The sequence below is a fragment of the Prenolepis imparis genome, unplaced genomic scaffold (assembly GCF_030444845.1).
Source record: "Prenolepis imparis isolate NDT839.2.m4 unplaced genomic scaffold, iyPreImpa1.0 SCAF_2, whole genome shotgun sequence".
Classification (NCBI taxonomy): Eukaryota; Metazoa; Arthropoda; class Insecta; order Hymenoptera; family Formicidae; genus Prenolepis; species Prenolepis imparis.
Genome location: NW_028141160.1, coordinates 13,055,403 through 13,073,053, shown reverse-complemented (window position 1 = coordinate 13,073,053; position 17,651 = coordinate 13,055,403). Strand labels below are relative to the sequence as shown.

General features: G+C 32.5%; 2 protein-coding genes across 2 annotated transcripts; both read left to right on the top strand.

Moving 5' to 3' along the window:
• The first annotated feature begins 1,487 nt into the window (after positions 1-1,487).
• Positions 1,488-5,227, top strand: Mcad (Medium-chain acyl-CoA dehydrogenase). Its single transcript, XM_083056083.1, has 10 exons — positions 1,488-1,648; positions 1,975-2,053; positions 2,929-3,096; positions 3,206-3,306; positions 3,508-3,588; positions 3,692-3,822; positions 3,902-4,010; positions 4,102-4,242; positions 4,327-4,602; positions 4,833-5,227. The coding sequence occupies exons 1-10, from the start codon at positions 1,634-1,636 to the stop codon at positions 4,983-4,985; spliced, it is 1,254 nt and encodes a 417-aa protein (XP_082912209.1). The 5' UTR covers positions 1,488-1,633; the 3' UTR covers positions 4,986-5,227.
• Positions 5,228-7,775: 2,548 nt separating this feature from the next.
• Positions 7,776-9,663, top strand: LOC145946487 (uncharacterized). Its single transcript, XM_083056101.1, has 2 exons — positions 7,776-8,103; positions 9,602-9,663. Exons 1-2 carry the CDS (start codon positions 7,776-7,778, stop codon positions 9,643-9,645), a joined length of 372 nt encoding a protein of 123 aa, XP_082912227.1. The 3' UTR covers positions 9,646-9,663.
• The last annotated feature ends 7,988 nt before the right edge of the window (positions 9,664-17,651 follow it).

The following is a 17,651-nucleotide window of genomic DNA, read 5'->3' as shown; positions in this document are numbered from 1 at the left end:
TTCCTACATATAGCAGAGAAAAATATATATCAATAATCCTTACAAAAATAAAAAATGGTAAAAGAAATGAAACGCTTTTCTTGAGAATTCTTCTTCAATTTCTCAATCTCTCTCTCTCTCTCTTTTAAACAAATAGATAATCTTATATATATTCTTTGTATAACTTTATATAATTTTATTTAATTTATTCAGGCTCTATTTCAATGAGATGAGTTCTGTGAAGAATAATATTTATAAAGATGCAAGGATAAGGTGAATTTTTTGAAAGATTTAATTGATATGATTCATCATTGGAATGAATCATATTTAACTATATCTTCGTAATAACCGAACGCTTGATTATCTCCTAAATCATAAACAGAGTTTGATTGCAGAAAACACATTAACAGGTATTATTATATAATAGATGTAAGACAAACAATATATATATATATTTATTATTATGGTTTTCCATCAATTATTCATGAGGCAGGGAATTTTCTGAAGATGATCTTATATGAATAAAATTACTTATTGCATAAAGGCGTATGATGATGTATTGTAAAAAAAGATGAATCGTATATGTCATCTTGAGTGAAATATATGTGAAGTGTTTTCAATCAAAGCGATATTATTATATAGTAAGATTATTTCTTAAAAATTCTTAAACTAATGATCATTATATATACATAAAAATGCAAAATTGAAAACAATATCTCAATTTATAGATGATAATAAAATTTCACATTATATTATATTATTTATCTTAACATTTTCTATTTTATAAATAATATTAGAATACATATTACAAAACGTGCGACATTTACACTTATTTTCTTACGTCGCATATATGTATATATTTAATTAAAAAAAAATAAAAACAGAAATGTTACACGCACGCATACACACACATACAGACACAGGAAAAAATCCATAATATATATAATCAAATATAAATAATATATATATAATTATATATATTTTTTTTCTTTTTCTTGAATTTTCTGTTCATATATGTAAGAAAAATAATAAAAAGAATAATTAAAATATAATTATAAAAGAATTAGAAATGCAAATAAGAGTGGAATGCATGCCATATATAAATATATATATAGTGTTGATGAAGGATAAGAATTATATATAAGAGGGCTATATAGTTATATTCAAATTTGTTTAAATAAGCTATATATAAGCAATCTTATATATACACCAATTATCTCGATCACGATAATTGTGATAATTACAATTAATATCAAAATCTCCATTTTATCGATTTCTTTGATACATGTGTGTGAGAATGTGCCAACATATCAATATATATACACAGTTTATTTAATAAAAATTTAATTAATAAAAGATTTGTAACTTTTGTTTGCACATTCATCGCCATCATTTCGAACTAATCTTTAATAATTTAATTATTTTTATTTCTCTTCTATTAAAATTTTGTACTTTGTACTTAGTACTTTAACCTAACCTAACCTAACCCTAACCTATATAAGTGTGAAATATAAATTCATCTCCCTCTACTTTCGTGATATCTATCTACCTTTGTTATTTACCTAACTGCAAAGTCATAGTCAAACAGTTCTGCAATAAGAACTATTCAACATTCATCTGTTCTTCAGTCTGTCTAAAATTAAATATTCCCAATATGATGCTCAAAAAAGTGAGTAACAAAAGAATAATAATCGTTCAATTTACTTGTGCTTTATTGAAATTACACATTATGCGATTTTTATAACTTTATTGCATATATTTGATTTATAAATAGAGAATAGGTTTGTTCTTTGTAATTTTTCTATTATTCATCTTTCCTCTTTTTCTCTTCAATACTTAATAAGTATATATATATCTATTTCATTTTATAGAAAATACAATATTGTAGCTGCAAAGAATAAACCATGTGATAGCTAAAATGATTAGTATGCGATTTTATGAATATATTTTTATGTGCTTAATATCATGCTCATATACTTTGACATCAATTTTCAGATATTCAGTCCAAGAATGTACCAAAAAATGGTACGTCCATTTTCAGCAGCTGTTGAATCTGATCAAGGATATAACTTTGGTTAGTATGCGAGATTAATTTTTTCTTTTGGGTGAGAAAAATAAAGAAAACTTTCTTTAGTTAAGAAAAGTTATTCTCTTAAAGAAAAGTTTTTTATTAATTTGAAGCAATTTTCAAGATTAAAAAGAATGTATTTCAAGTATTGAATTGCATAAGTATCAGTACCTGAAAGTTTATATTGATTTATTTATTTAAATTTTTCTGAGAAAATAAATCAATTTTTATTTTATTTATAGTATCATAGATGAATACTATAAATATATCATATATAAAGATTCAGAATCATAAATATAATTTCTTTTTTTGATGTTTTTAATATCTTAATTTCCTGTTACAGATAAGTTATTCGAAGTATTTAATCTTAATTTAAGAAATAAAAGTTACAACAGTTATTTGTAAACTTTGTATATATTTATTTTTAATTACTGTTCCAATACCACACACACGCACATTACATTTATCTTACAATTAGAATAAATATACACATAAAGTACTTATAAATACAACATATGTAAATAAATAAGTATCTAAATATATGCATCATTTAGAAGCTGTTTTATCTAAAATTATGTAAAAATAAATGATACATTTATTTATATTTGAACAGATAGAAAATATAAATCTTATAATATGTTTAATATTTTTACAACAAGAAATTTTATAGTTATATAGACAGAAAGATATCTATATTATTGTATATACAACAAATAATGATAAAAATTATTAATCTTCTCTTGCATAAAAATGTTGTACAAAACATTACAACTTTTAACATTTGCATATTATTTTATATTACATATAGATTTATACATAATATATTATCTGAATAATTATTATATCTGATTGAAAAACACAATTTTTTATTGAATTATTAGAACTATCTGATACTCAGAGAGAAATGCAAGATCTAACACGGAAATTCGTCAGAGAAGAGATTATTCCGGTAGCTGCAGAATATGATAGAACTGGAAAATATCCATGGGATCTTATCAAAAAGGCATGGAGTCTTGGTCTTCTGAATAAACATATCCCACAACATTGTGGTATGTTTGACTTGCATGATATGTTTAAAAAGTTTTAGGAATAAAGAATAATATTATCCAAAAATATCTTTCAATGCAAAAATAAGATTCAAGATTATTTATATCGCAGGTGGTTTGGAAAGTGGTATTTTTGATGCCTGCATGGTTACAGAAGAATTTGCTTATGGTTGTACAGGAATAACAACTGCACTGGATGCTTCAAGTCTTGGAGTAAGTTTGATTTATTATACATATTTCACTTCTGTGCCACATACAATTTTAATAAGAATTTTTTTGATAAATTATAAAAATTGATTTTTTTTTCTTAAAGAATTTATTAGTTTTCAATTCTTTCGAAGTTATGAATATATATTAATCAAATTATTTATTATTGAGACAAGATATCGGAACTTTTTGCCTTTATTTATTCAGCAAACTCCAGTCATCATAGCTGGAACCAAGGAACAACAAAAGAAATATCTTGGAAGACTCATAGAGGAGCCACTTGTTGCGGTGTGTCAAATTTGCAAATATGTTTATATATAATCTAAATATTTTTTTGATATAATATATAACTTAAATATTATTTTTTTATATTTTTTAATATTTTTTACAGGCATATTGTGTTACTGAACCTGGTGCAGGATCTGATGTAGCAGCTATTAAGACTAAAGCTGAAAAAAAAGGAAAAGAATGGGTAATTAATGGCACAAAAATGTGGATTACAAATGGCGGTGTTGCTAATTGGTATAATAACACGTTTAAATATCTGACATTAATTTGTAAGGAAAATCTTTTATTTTTTTAACAATTTTTTATTCTATAGGTATTTCGTTTTGGCAAGAACAAATCCTGATCCAAAAGCTCCAGCTGCAAAGGCTTTTACAGGCTTCATCGTGGAACGTGATAGTGAGGGTTTAACTCCAGGTCGTAAGGTAATATCTGACAACATTTTTTTCTTATTTTAAATATGTTAATTCGAAGTTTTAAAAATCTGTATTAATCACTTTTTCATTTCTTTCGAAGGAATTGAATATGGGACAAAGAGCAAGTGATACACGAATGGTAACATTTGAAGATGTTCGTGTTCCTGAAGAGAATGTATTATTGGGAGAAGGGCAAGGTTTCAAGATAGCTATGAAGACTTTTGACAGAACTCGAGCACCGGTATATTTCTATTCATGACATTAGATATTAAATGAATTTAATACAAAATATATACATATATTTATATTTTCATATTTATTATAGGTTGCAGCAGCGGCTGTTGGTTTAGCACAGAGAGCTCTGGATGAAGCAACGAAATATGCATTGGAACGCAAAACATTTGATAAACCAATAGCAGAGCATCAAGCTGTAGCTTTTATACTTGCTGATATGGCTATTGGCGTTGAAACTTCTAGAATGTCATGGATGAAAGCAGCTTGGGCTGCTGATAAAGAATTACCAAACGCTACAATGCTTGCAAGTATTTCAAAATGTTATGCTGCTGATGTAGCTAATAAATGTGCTACAGACGCCGTACAGGTAAATGCAATAATTTATATAAAAGACTTGTCTGCTCTCTATTAAAGATTGAGTATATATATACATATTTATATATAAATTATATATATATATATATATATATATATATATATAAGTTATATATATACATATCTATATATAAATTATATATATACATATTTATATATAAAATATGTATATATTGTATATATTTTTCTTACAATTTATTACGTGATAATTTTCTATTTGAGGTTTATGGTGGTGCTGGTTTCAATTCTGAATATCCAGTAGAAAAACTTATGCGTGATGCCAAAATTTTTCAAATATATGAAGGTACTTCACAGATTCAAAGAATGATTATATCACGTTCTCTTTTTGCTGAAGCTAAACAAAAGAACAATTAAGACGATTAATCATATCATCGCAAACTGAATTAGAATATAAGATCTATAAATTTTAAAGATTTAATATTTTTTCTAATTTTATAATGACCTTTTAAGGTAATATATTTTGTGATATGACATGAATTTTTGATACGTAAATGTTGAGATTTTTATATTCTTGTAGATGTATATATTGTATTTTATAATCACAATTGTGTCTTTATATAATCTATATACACTTTGTACATTTACGACATGTTGAGATTTGATTCGATTCAAGACGTTTTTATTCGAAAATATTGTAAATATAAAAAAAATATATTGCTGTAACAATGTAACTGTAACATAATTATGCAATTATGTTACAGAAGGATAAGCTTTTATAATACAGAGTGCTGGGAAATTACACGCATAAACATTGTATCTATGATTCCTTAAGTAATTTGATGTTTTTTTGTTATAGTTTTATTAGTTAGTATTTTAATTTCTCTCTCTCCCTTTTTCTCTTTATTAAATATTTTTTAATAATTCACTCGATAATTTATTACATTAAAAAGGAATAGGAGAGAGATTATATTCTAATTAAATCTAAAAATCTTAAAAATAAACAATCTGTTATGCATTTAAAAAAAAACAAAAAAAAACATTTAGTAATCTATTGGGAAAATCTTTCTTCAGTTTTTATTTCTCAATAGTTTCAATGTTTATGTATAATTTTCAATATTCTGTGCGTGATTATCAGCGAAAAAGAAAAAAGGATTAGAAAAATAATAATTAATTCCTCGTCGCATCGTTTTACGTTTAATCGAGCTTTCGAGAAATCGTCGGTCGAAAGATTGAAATATATGCTCGCGCGTTTCATTTCAAATCGAGCGCGCTTCCGCGACAGAGGGCGCTGGTGGCGCGGAACGCGAGTGCGTTAGTCAAGTGCATTGTTCGTTGTAAAACGGATTGCACCGCATTATGTCTGTCGGTTCGTAGTTTTTCGCGGCGGTTATATTGGGTGAAGTCGCGCGGTGACGAGTTATGCAACGTGCACCGCGTAACGGCGGCCCGCGCCGGCCGATCGGACATTGCGGCAGCTGACCTACTTAGCTCGAGCTATCGGTCGTATCCGAGACGCGGCGGCAAATCGACCGCTGTCGAGCCGAGGTGGAGGAGAGGAGAGGTACGTGGACAGGCGGGATCGCGAGAGAGCGGCCGAAAAGTTTTTCGCGGCTATACGACGATACACGGTCGGGTCGGCACGTGGAGTCACACGCGACGACGCGGATCGAGGGGGCCGGGGGGTATCCTTTTGGAAATTGCGTCTTTCCGCCCGCGAGAGACGAGCTCGGGGCGCAGGACCGTAAATATGGCGGGCGATGGCACCCGGAACTATATGTAACCGGGTCATACTAGCTCATTCTCTACTTCTGCCGTTCTCTTTTGCCAGACGAAATCTCTCTCTTTCTCTCTTTCTCTTGCTTTCTCTTTCGTTCGAACGACGACACGCGCGAGCGAGCGAGAAAGCGAGACGCCGGCGTCTGCGAGATTACGTTTCCGCGATTAGGTTTTCCCTTTCGTTCGCGGCCACTGCCGTACGTATGTAGGTATGTATATACATATACGCGCGCGGTCTGAAGGTAGCCACGTACGTAGGTAAGTCTTGTCTGTATAATATCGCTCTCCCATGTGTGATAACGTCCGGTCGCAAATCGGAACGACACGCGTTCCGTTTCGCGCACAGTCGAGGATTATCGGCGTTCACGTGACACCGCGTTCTGGAGGTTAATCGCGCCCCGATATCGCGGTCATCTGTCTCTTCAGACTCGTATAAAATCGCGTGCGTCGGCTTTAATCACGCGTGAGTTCGTTTCCCGCCACAAACACTCGCGGAAGCAAGACGGAAGTTGGCGAGGAAATTTGATCCGCGACGCGATCTCTACTCCGTCATCGCTCATCGACACTCATCGTATCCGAGGAAGGTATGTCGAGAAAAGAAATCGGAAGACCTGGCGCGTCGTGCACGGGATATGCAGACGCGTGGCAGCTCTCGTTACGGCCCTGACAGCTCGCGCTGTCAGAGCGCGACAGTGCGCCGGACGCTCGCTTGACTAAGGGAGTGCCCGTGCCGATGCAAAGTGTAAGTGAAGTGGCCTACAGACCTACATTTGTCTAACGTTCCATTTTTTCACGGGCGGACGGACAGGAGGTTAACAGATACGCGCGCGGATATTCCTCCATTTTTCCGTAAGCGTGGCGCGTACGTCCCGATGCTGTCGTCCCGTGATACACCGACGTACGACGGCTGACGACGGGCGGTAGATAGAGAGAAAAAGAGAGCGAGAGAGAGGGAAGAAGAAAGCCGCCGGAGCGAGCGAGTGAGCTAGTGAGACTTAACCGAGGCGGTGCAGTTTCGATACGCTGACGGACACGGCGTTCTGACCGGCGCGCGGGGCGCCGTAACAGTGAAAAGAGACGGTAGGAGAGACAGAGAGAGAGAGGGACGACACGTCGTGAGCGTGCGCGAGTGCGACGAAGAGAGGGTCCCCGGCTTGAGAGGGAAAGCGAGAGTGAGACATTGAACGAGAGAGAGAGAGAAAGAAAAGAGCGTGGAAAAAGACGAAGCGCGCGTTACCGCGGGACGGAATCGCGAAGAGAGAGAGAGAGAGAGAGAGAGAGAGAGAGTGAGAGAGAGAGAGATCGAAAGGGAGCACGTAAAAGAGTGTAGGTGTTCTTTCGAGGATAAGTGCGTACGTTCGCGGGGACGACGTGGAGGAGAGAGGAGGGACTCCTGTCTGTCTGTCTGCTGGCATATACGGGGGCCGAATGGCTACAAGGACAGGGGAGAACGGGGGTGAACCCGCGACGACGATCCTCGACAACAATACCGGTATCGCTACGACGGCGGGCCCTCTCGCGGAATTATCCGCGTCGTCGTCGTCTTCGTCGTCGTCAACGTCCTCCACCTCCGCCGTGGCGCCGACAGTGATCCTGACGGAGAGTACTGCTACGAGTGCCGGTAATCTGCCCTTGACGGGATCGTCCCAACAACAGAGCAGCCTGCATCATCAGGTACACCAGCAGCAACAGGCGCAGCAACAATCGCGACAGCGAGTCAATCTCATCACCGACTTAGCCGCCAGTGATGTCGCAGGTAACCTCAATGACTCTTTTATATCTTTAGGGCCTTTGCTATCGTTAATGAGCCGCTTGCTGAACCACCTTCGTCCCTCCCCCTTCATTCGCGCGTCTCTTGTCCCCTGTCATTCTTTCATTTTTTTGTCTCAATTTCTACATCTTTCTCTCTTTCTCTTTCTTTTTCCTCCGCGCTTTTTTCGTCTCGCACTCTCCGTCTGGCAGTTGCTCCCTCTCCTTTTCCCCTTCTTCTTTCTTCCTCGTGTCTCGGATCCTCTGTCGTCTGTTGCACCGTACTGCTCCGAATGAATGATTGTTCGTGCCATTTCTGAATCCGCGGATATTTACGAACTCGTTTCTTCTGAAATAATAAATCTATGATGATAAATTTTAAAATAATAATTTTCTTTTCTTTAAATAAACCTGAATAAACTCGCGTGAGTCATTTTGAAGAGGAAAATAAATGTCGTAGCGTAAATATACCTTCCGGGCGAACGTTCGATATAATCGAAAAAGATCTGTAATTAAAGGTAATTCGCTTAATGCGCTCGTCGTGGGATTTGATTCGATTCCAAGTGCGTCTAGTCACGATTGCGCGAACCGCTCGCAAATTGTGCGTCACGTTCTTAGCAGTAGATATACAGAGAGAATTTTCTCTTAGAATTTACCCTGAAAATCATGGTAATCGTAGGACAATGGTATGGAAAGAATTTTATGAGAATTTCTCTGATTAATATTTATCACAATAAACATATAATAATATCTATTACAATAAAATATAAAACATGTTTGATTAATTTTACTAAACTGCATGGTAAAATTAATCAAACATATTTTATATTTTATTGTAATAGATATTATTATATGTTTATTGTGATAAATATTAAACAAAGAAATTCTCATAAAATTCTTTCCATACTATATTGTCCCACGATTACCATGATTTTCAGAGTAAATTCTAAGAGAAAATTCTTTCTGTGTAGAAAACGCGATCCCTCTCGTATAATTAATGGCCTACGTTTTAATTAGTGTGCTATACGTATAGCGATGTCTTAATGATGCAACAGGCGTTTCGGAACAAATTTCGAGTTGTCCGCGAAATCACTCGCGAGTGAGTGTCTAGACCTCTCAGTTCGGTCGTCGTCTCGAATTTAGAACAGACAGCCTTCAAACGCTTTTTTATGAATATGTTGCTGCTACTGCTCAGTTGCATCGACCCTTCGCGAGCAAAATAGCGGTTCGTCGAAACGAGACTCGGCCGTCTTTATTTACGTCGACATTATCCCTCTCCCTTTTCCCGCTTGTTTTTTTTTTCTCTCTTTCTCGGTTGTCTTTACGCCTTTTTTGTTCTTCCTTCGTTGAGAGCACGAGAGATTGCGAGACAAGTTTTTCTGACACAATACCATACAGGCGCGATTACCTCTTTACAAGACTCTTTTCTCCCCGTTTTCTACTCTTCTTTTTCTTCTCTGTTACTCATTCGAATTGTATTTTTTTTTTATGTTTTATTCATTGAGATGAAACTAGTTCCGATATCATTCGGACACGAAGACTCCACTAAATATTTCAAGTTGAGTAGACTGGGACAAGTGGTAAGCTGTTTTTAATTAATTTCAATACATATAGACACTATGTAGAGGAGAAAATATGAAGAAACAGAGTTTGATCATTTCTCGATAAATTATTGAAAAGAAATTTTTTATGAAAATAATTGAAAATTGAAGATTTGCTCACTCTGTGCTAAAGTTATAAATAAATTTATTAAACAAATTTTTTTTCTTTTTTTTTTTTAATATCCTGTACTTCCATTTGTCCCAGCTTATCCATCTACAATCTACATAATCATATACCCCCTGTCTGCTCTAGCAAAATTTAATTAAAGAATTATATGTTTTGAACTGCTCTTTATTGCTACCATATGCTTTTGGAAAAAGATTACTAGGTATTTTAACTTAATTATATAATCAAAATAATTTTCTTTATGTCACTCGCTTTTTTATCATTAACATTATGTTTGCAATGTGAGATGATACAATCTATATAAACGAATAAATGAAAAAATTCTAATCTGCGATGTGTGGCCATATCGTAATGCCATACAAATAATGCCGTATTTAAAGATTAAGTGAAATCAGCTGATTTACGAAGATGTGCCGCACAAGCCGCGTTAGAATCTCTATAGTATGAAATTTACACGCAATTTTGACACGTGCAAATTTAATATTAAAATAGATTATTAATATCACGAACATGTTGAACTGCTCTACTCTACACTGAAAAAAAATTTTGTTAACTTAACTAAATCGTTCAACTAAATATTATTTTGTTAATTGAACATATAGAAATATTCAAATTAAATATAACATTAAATCTAATAAAACGTATATTTGATTTAAATACTAATATATGTTCAATTAACAAAATAGTAATTTAGTTGAAAGGTTTAGTCAAGTTAACAAATTTTTTTTTTTAGTGTAGTGAGCTGTTTCCATTTTTGAAATTATTATCAAATGCAGATTTTTTTAAATGTATTTGATTTGCAAAAACTAATTTATCATTCAAAGATATTTAATATTTGTGTGTAAATAGTCTAATGGTATTATTATTAAATTAAAGAAAAAAGTTAGTTCAAAGTTCAAATATAAGAAAAATTATTTTTTCTTATTCAAAATACATTAAAAACATTTTTCTTATTCATAATGTATATAAGATTATTTTTCTGTCACACATTTTCTTGAGAAATTCTCTTAATCGAAAAATAATTATTTTAATATTATAAATTTATTATAATTGATTTTTACATAAAATGTGTGCATCGTTATAGTAATAACACAAATATTTAATATCTGCAAGAATAGCTATCAAAGTTTGTATTATACGAATCGAATTGTGTGGGACCACCCCAAATTAAAGGATCGTAATGGTTTTTGATTGTTTCGCGTGCACGAAACTTGACAAAATAGGTTGATACATTTGTCATAAATAATGCAGCCGACATTTCAGTAGTTGCGTTATGTGCTATTATTGGCTTCGCAATGCGTAACAAAGATCATTAACGCCTTGCTTTCTGTTACGACGCGTCGCCGAAGTAATTTATAACCACAGCAACAATTGTGTATTTTTCACGTGGTCAATGATGACGTGACAGCTCTACCGCTATAATTGCCAAACCATACCCGGAATTATTGGCACGCAATCGTCACGTTTCCGGTAACGATGGTAAACATTCGACAAATGATAAATATCGGCTTATGAAGTTTGTTTTATGCCTTAAATAATCACGCGAAATTTTAATACTGTAAACATATCCTTTTGCTTCGATAAAGATCTATCGAAAAGATTATTATACACTGGGATTCTTATTGTTAGAATTTACCCTAAAAATCATGGTAATCGTGGAACAAAATGGTAAGGAAAGAATTTTATGAGAATTTTTTTTATTAATATTTATCACAATAAAAATAATATCTATTACAATAAAATATAAAATATACTTGATTAATTTTACTATGCAGTTTAGTAAAATTAATCAAACTTGTTTTATATTTTATTGTGATAGATATTATTATTTTTATTGTGATAAATATTAATCAGAGAAATTCTCATAAAATTCTTCCCATACCATCATATTGTCCCACGATTACCATATGATTTTCAGGGTAAATTCTAAGAGAAAATTCTCTCTGTGTACGTTCGCATTTTTTAATTATAAGAATCATATTTCTGCACTCATAAAAGTCAACTATATGTGTTGTCGTGACAACTTTTATCTCTATTTGAAATCTTGCGCACTTGACACGACATTATTTTTACTATATATCCGAGAATATAGCGTTGTAAAAAGTAAACTAACAAATTCGAGTCTCATTATTTATTTTTGAAAAGAAAATGTTCGACACCGTTTTATTTTACCTGAATATATATCTTCGGATTTCTTTCCTATCAAATAATCTCGATTACACGAAACGTTCTTTTTTTGGACAAACTGAATGTGTGAAACACAACTGTCACTTTTGATGTATAGTACGATTGAATACGAGTGTCGTCGCAGGACGAATATCGCGATAGATAACATAGGAAGTGACATAAAATTATCAGCAGGAAGTATCGCGCGCTGTTTTGCTCCTGCCAATTTGATAATAATGCGTGTGAGATTCCGCCACCGGAGATATCTCGCGTTGTCGACCGGTCGTAATTTTGCAATTGCTATGCACACGTTAAGGAAGTCTTAATCTTGACATTATCATTTTAATGCAAACTTGACATTATCTTCGTCCATTGAATAAAAGAATTTGTCTAAGATCACCATATGAAGCCGATAGTCAAATTATTACAGCTAATAAGTATAAGGTATTAATATGGCGCGATTGATAATTTAAATAGTTTTATTTTTATAGTAGGTATCTCGGATTATTAGAATAGCATAACTGCATATTAAGCTTTCGAATTTTTTTAATACATTTGTATTTTTACATAATTATATTTTAACAGTTTTGCAACATGCTATATTCTCTGATCGCGCTATGATTTAAACGAATATATTGAACGCAGCAGACTTAAATTTTTTTTATTTGAACGTTTTCTTGTTGTTTATATATGTTGTATAAATTTTATTACTGCTATATTCCGGACCATTGGTTCCGTTTTACTATCATTAAACATGTCACAGAAACGCCATTATGTCCGTACTTTATTGCGATTGTTCGTAGTGGCACCATTCAACAAAAATATTGGTCGAACTTAGTTTCGCATATTCACTGATATTATGACAAAAAGTTTTCACAGTCAGATATTTTTCGTGTTTTTAAGCATAGTGGCGCGTGGCACTAACAATTGTGCATGATGATCCTTCATAGATACGAAATTACGAAATGAATAGATTCGATAAAACATCAAATAAAATAAGGGTGCAATCTACCTGCTGTGCCGGAAATGCACTTGTTGCGCATATATCTCGACGTCATAGTTTGTACAATAAATCACGATAAATCTTGCTCAGTTGGAAAGCGGGAAGGAGGGAGAAATAAAAGAACAATCCCAGGGTGGCCGACTAACAATAAGTAGGGTAACTAAAGAGGGTTGCTGGTCAAAGAACTTTACGTGAGGGTAAATTTGAATGGCGTGGAAATCAGGTGTTATAAACACGAGTAACGACGGTCGTGTTTTCACAAAGTTATTGCGAAACAGCAGGGATGAAAAATTTAGTTACGGCTATGTAACAACACCAGATTGTTCATTTGTTTTTCTAAAATTTATTTACTTTGTAAATAAATTTGACGATTTGTTTTTTATTATTAATGTTATGATGAATTGACGGGATAAATGCACTTTATTACGTTCTTTGAAATAGGACGTTTATAGAATTCGAAAATAAAATATTGCTCCAACATTTTTTTATTGCATAATTCTCTTTCTCTCTCCAATTTTATATATGTAAATATTTTGTTTATTTTGTATGTTTCGGTTTCCTAATTTTGATTGTCAGCAACTGTCAGATACAAATAAAATAAATCTTATGAAGCGTGGATTATCGACTCAAATTCGCATAAAAGAACTTCATAAGATTTATTTTATCTGTATTTGACAGTTGCTAATGATGGTTCGCAATTAGAACTAAAAAACATACAGAATAAACAATATTTAACAAGAAAGAATATTTCTGTTTACCGCGTGGCTTAATTAATCCGCTGTTTTTTGCTTTTGGATATTCAATATCAGTGTGTGTTATTTGATTCTGAATTTGATTCAAATGAATCTCATTCAAATATAAAAATAGCAAACATTTTTTATTGTATATCCGAGAATGGAAAAGCTAAAGAAACTATCGCGCGAAATTTTTATCGTCATCAATGTAAGATTTATATTCTCTTATTTAAACACAGAAATATATCTACACAAAGAAATATCTAGCATTCCATCTCGACTATATCGTAGGGATGAAAACAATAGGCACGTGTTTTACACGCGTTTTGATTTTGAACGCTCGAGTATCTAAGGGTTAACGTATCTATTTCTTTTTCGATTTGTAAAGAATGCATATGTTTCTTCAGAATTCTGTTGCTGCATTGCGTGCTAATACACAGAAAGAAACGTGTTAAACAATACGACGAAGACAAACGCGCGTCTCTCTCTTCGACACGCATCTCGATGAGGCAATACCTGTAATGGGTGATAACTTACAGAACATGCGCGCTTTCCCTTTCCTCCGCTCGATGACTTCGGAAGTAGAACTTTACAACAATAGGCACGCGACACGATTCTTTTCATCCTCCTGTCCCCCGTCTGTCTCTGTCAACCTCTTCCATTTGACCATTTTGTTTTTAAACCGTTTCATCGACACTTTCGACGAATGGTCTTCATGCTGTTAACAGCATCGCAGGTTGTTTTGTCCATTTCATTTCTTTCAGAATATCATGAAGATAAAAACAAGCAAAGGAATTTTGCTCTTTTTGTTCTTTTTATTGTGCAATTGATATTGTTGTCCCAACTCTCACCCCAGGAGGACGAAAGATAATCCTGTATCTAATTTATAATAAATTGTCTATTTGTATCTGTCACGAATATAAATAGAGACGTCTATTTATTATAATACTTGTGCGAAAGGGTTTCATTATTTCGCGCGTTTAGAGCCAAATTTATTATTTAGATATTATGATTTCTATAGATTTTTTATATAAGAGTCAAGATCGCTATTGATGCTCACAAATTATCAAATACAATTATGATAATAATATATTTATGATGAAACTAATGATTATTCTATGTAAATTGCGCTGCAAAAAAATGTTCTAAAAGGTAAAAAAAATTTTTTTTTTATATTATTGAAACTTTTAACTTTGTTAAATTTTAGCATCGAATTTGTCTATACAATTAACTCTTGTTTTATTAAATTCTTTCTAAATAGAGCGTTATTTTAATTCTATTCGAAAATTCGACGTTAACTACAGTTCTCATTAATATTAAAACGTAATGTGTTCAATTAAAAATTAAAAATTTACAAAGAAAAAAAAAAGCGAAAAGAGCGCGCCGGGGTTACGATTATTCCGCCTTCTTTATTCGACGTAGGTGTAATCGGGGAGATGGTAAATCAACCATTTCTTAATTCGCTTCCACTTATGATTAAGAGAAATGGGTTAACGCCTCCCTCGTGGGACATTTCCGCCGATTTTGACGCGTCAAGACTCGAGGGATCGATTCTGTCTCTCTCTTTCTCTCTTTTTTTCTCTTTTTCTCTCATTTGTAAGTGTAGTACTAGTGCGTAAACGTCTCTCCTACGTGTGCGCTTTTTATTGCACCGCGCAATACACATCCACACACTACCACCCACGTTCACGGTTAAAGACGATGGGACCGTTTCGCCTCCGTCGCGGTCGCTATTGAATCGCTTGACCCACTTTGATAAACTCGCATCGGAATAACTCAATAACACCGCGCCAAGAGCCAACAATAGTAATTATTATTATTCAATGTTCCCAGTGCGCGACGTGAGCAACCAAAGTGTACGGTAATACACATGCGTGGTATCATGCGTTCCAATTATCTAAAATAAACGCCCGCGTGTCCCGGTGCACTTGACGCGACTCTCCATCTCGCGAAATTAAACACGATATCGTCAACGGCATTATTTTTCATAACGATACGAACACTTTGAATAAAACGTGTTAAGAAAGAGAAGATTATAATATATAGAAATTATATATTTCTAGGAAACAATTTAATATTGTTATCTAAGATATTTGTAATTGAAAGATTCTATATCATTCATCCGAGTCGCTTCGATGTAACATTTTCTTCGACTAACTATAGTATGTCACAAAGTGCAAGTGACAAAAAAATTGCATATCTTTCTTGCGTTTTTGTAATCGTGCAAACATTTGTAGCCGGCATAAATATTGCATATTTATAGAGGAGAAACAATAGCTTGAAAAATTGATCCTTTAAAAGATGTATTTCAAGTATATATTTGAAATCAATTCGATAATCTTTTTTTATTTCTTATTGTCTGGCATTTCTTTTAGAGGCTGTTAATATTTTCGTATAAACATATCTTTGTTTTATTATAAATATCTAGTAGAAAATATATTACAAACGTGAAAAATTTTAATTAAATTTTAATTAATGAAATATGTGTACAATAAAGGACATGTAAGATTTCTAGTTTGATTTTTCTTGATTTGTAATATTACAAAATTTGCTGTCGGATATACGTCATGCGGATAAAATTTTATTCACCGACGCGTGGCGCCCTCACGTTGTTATCAATAACTAAAATCTAACGTTGATATATCAGATGTAAGACCAATAATTATGCAATTATATATACGTATAGATATTGTAATAAATTTAAATTTTTTTCAATAGCTGAAATTCAGAATTTTATATATTTGCATAAAATTCGATCAATTTTCATTAATGCTACGTCATTAATACTACACTAAGAAAATTTTCTCTTATGAACTGAACCAAATCGAACTACTCAACAAATCGAACATGCCACCGTGCTAAATTTTTTAACAACCTATTCTTTTCAACGATACCTTCTTTCATTTGTGCGTTACGCATAATTCAGAACTTTTCAAAATGAAAAATGGTTTATATTTCAAGAGTATTGAACTATTTTTTAATTTGGAAAGTTCTGAATTATGCGTAACGCACAAATGAAAGAAGGTATCGTTGAAAAGAATAGGCTGTTGAAAAATTTAGCATGGTAGCATGTTCGATTTGTTCAATCATTCAGTCATTTAAAATATAGAGCGAATAGAATGCCATGAGAATACAATAATTGACAATACACATACACACATATCATCAATATCTAGTTTGCATATAACTATTCTAATTTTTGTTTCTTACCCGCATATGTATTTTATATAATCTTTAAATGATAAATAAAAAATAAAAATAAACCTGTGTGCGGTATTGCTTTTATATCGCCTTTGAACAAAAAATAATTTACATTTTAATTTTATACATTACATATACAAATTTATAATTAAATTTATAAATTATAAAATTTTTTAAGCATGCCTGTTTCGACTTTAGATGTGATTATAATCCTGTATATACTTTCAGGGAATTAAACAACAGATATTCTTTTAGAGATAATTAGATTCTTCTCTCTTATTGAATTGAAAATTCTTCTTTTATATTTGTTTGATATATAAATTCATTTCTCTTTTTATGCATTTTTTAGAAGAATCAAAATCTTCTTTATATAATCTAGATATGTTAAAATATATTATTTGTAGAAATTTCAAATTATTTTATGTGTGTGTGTGTGTCTATACATAAAAATTATAAATAGTTTAGAAAACTAAATAAATCTCTGTCGCACTATATTGACAATTAAAATTCCTAGAAATATTAAAATTACAATTGACGTTTAATTATTGTTATATACAATTATACGTATATAACATGTAATTATATACGTTATATTAATATTATTATCTTTCGTTTCTTCTAATTGTCTCTGCAATTTATAGAAAAATTGTGCATTTCTAATTGACAAAATCGGTAACTGTGCATTTCTACGCGATTATTCCATGAAATACGCTTTTACGTCGT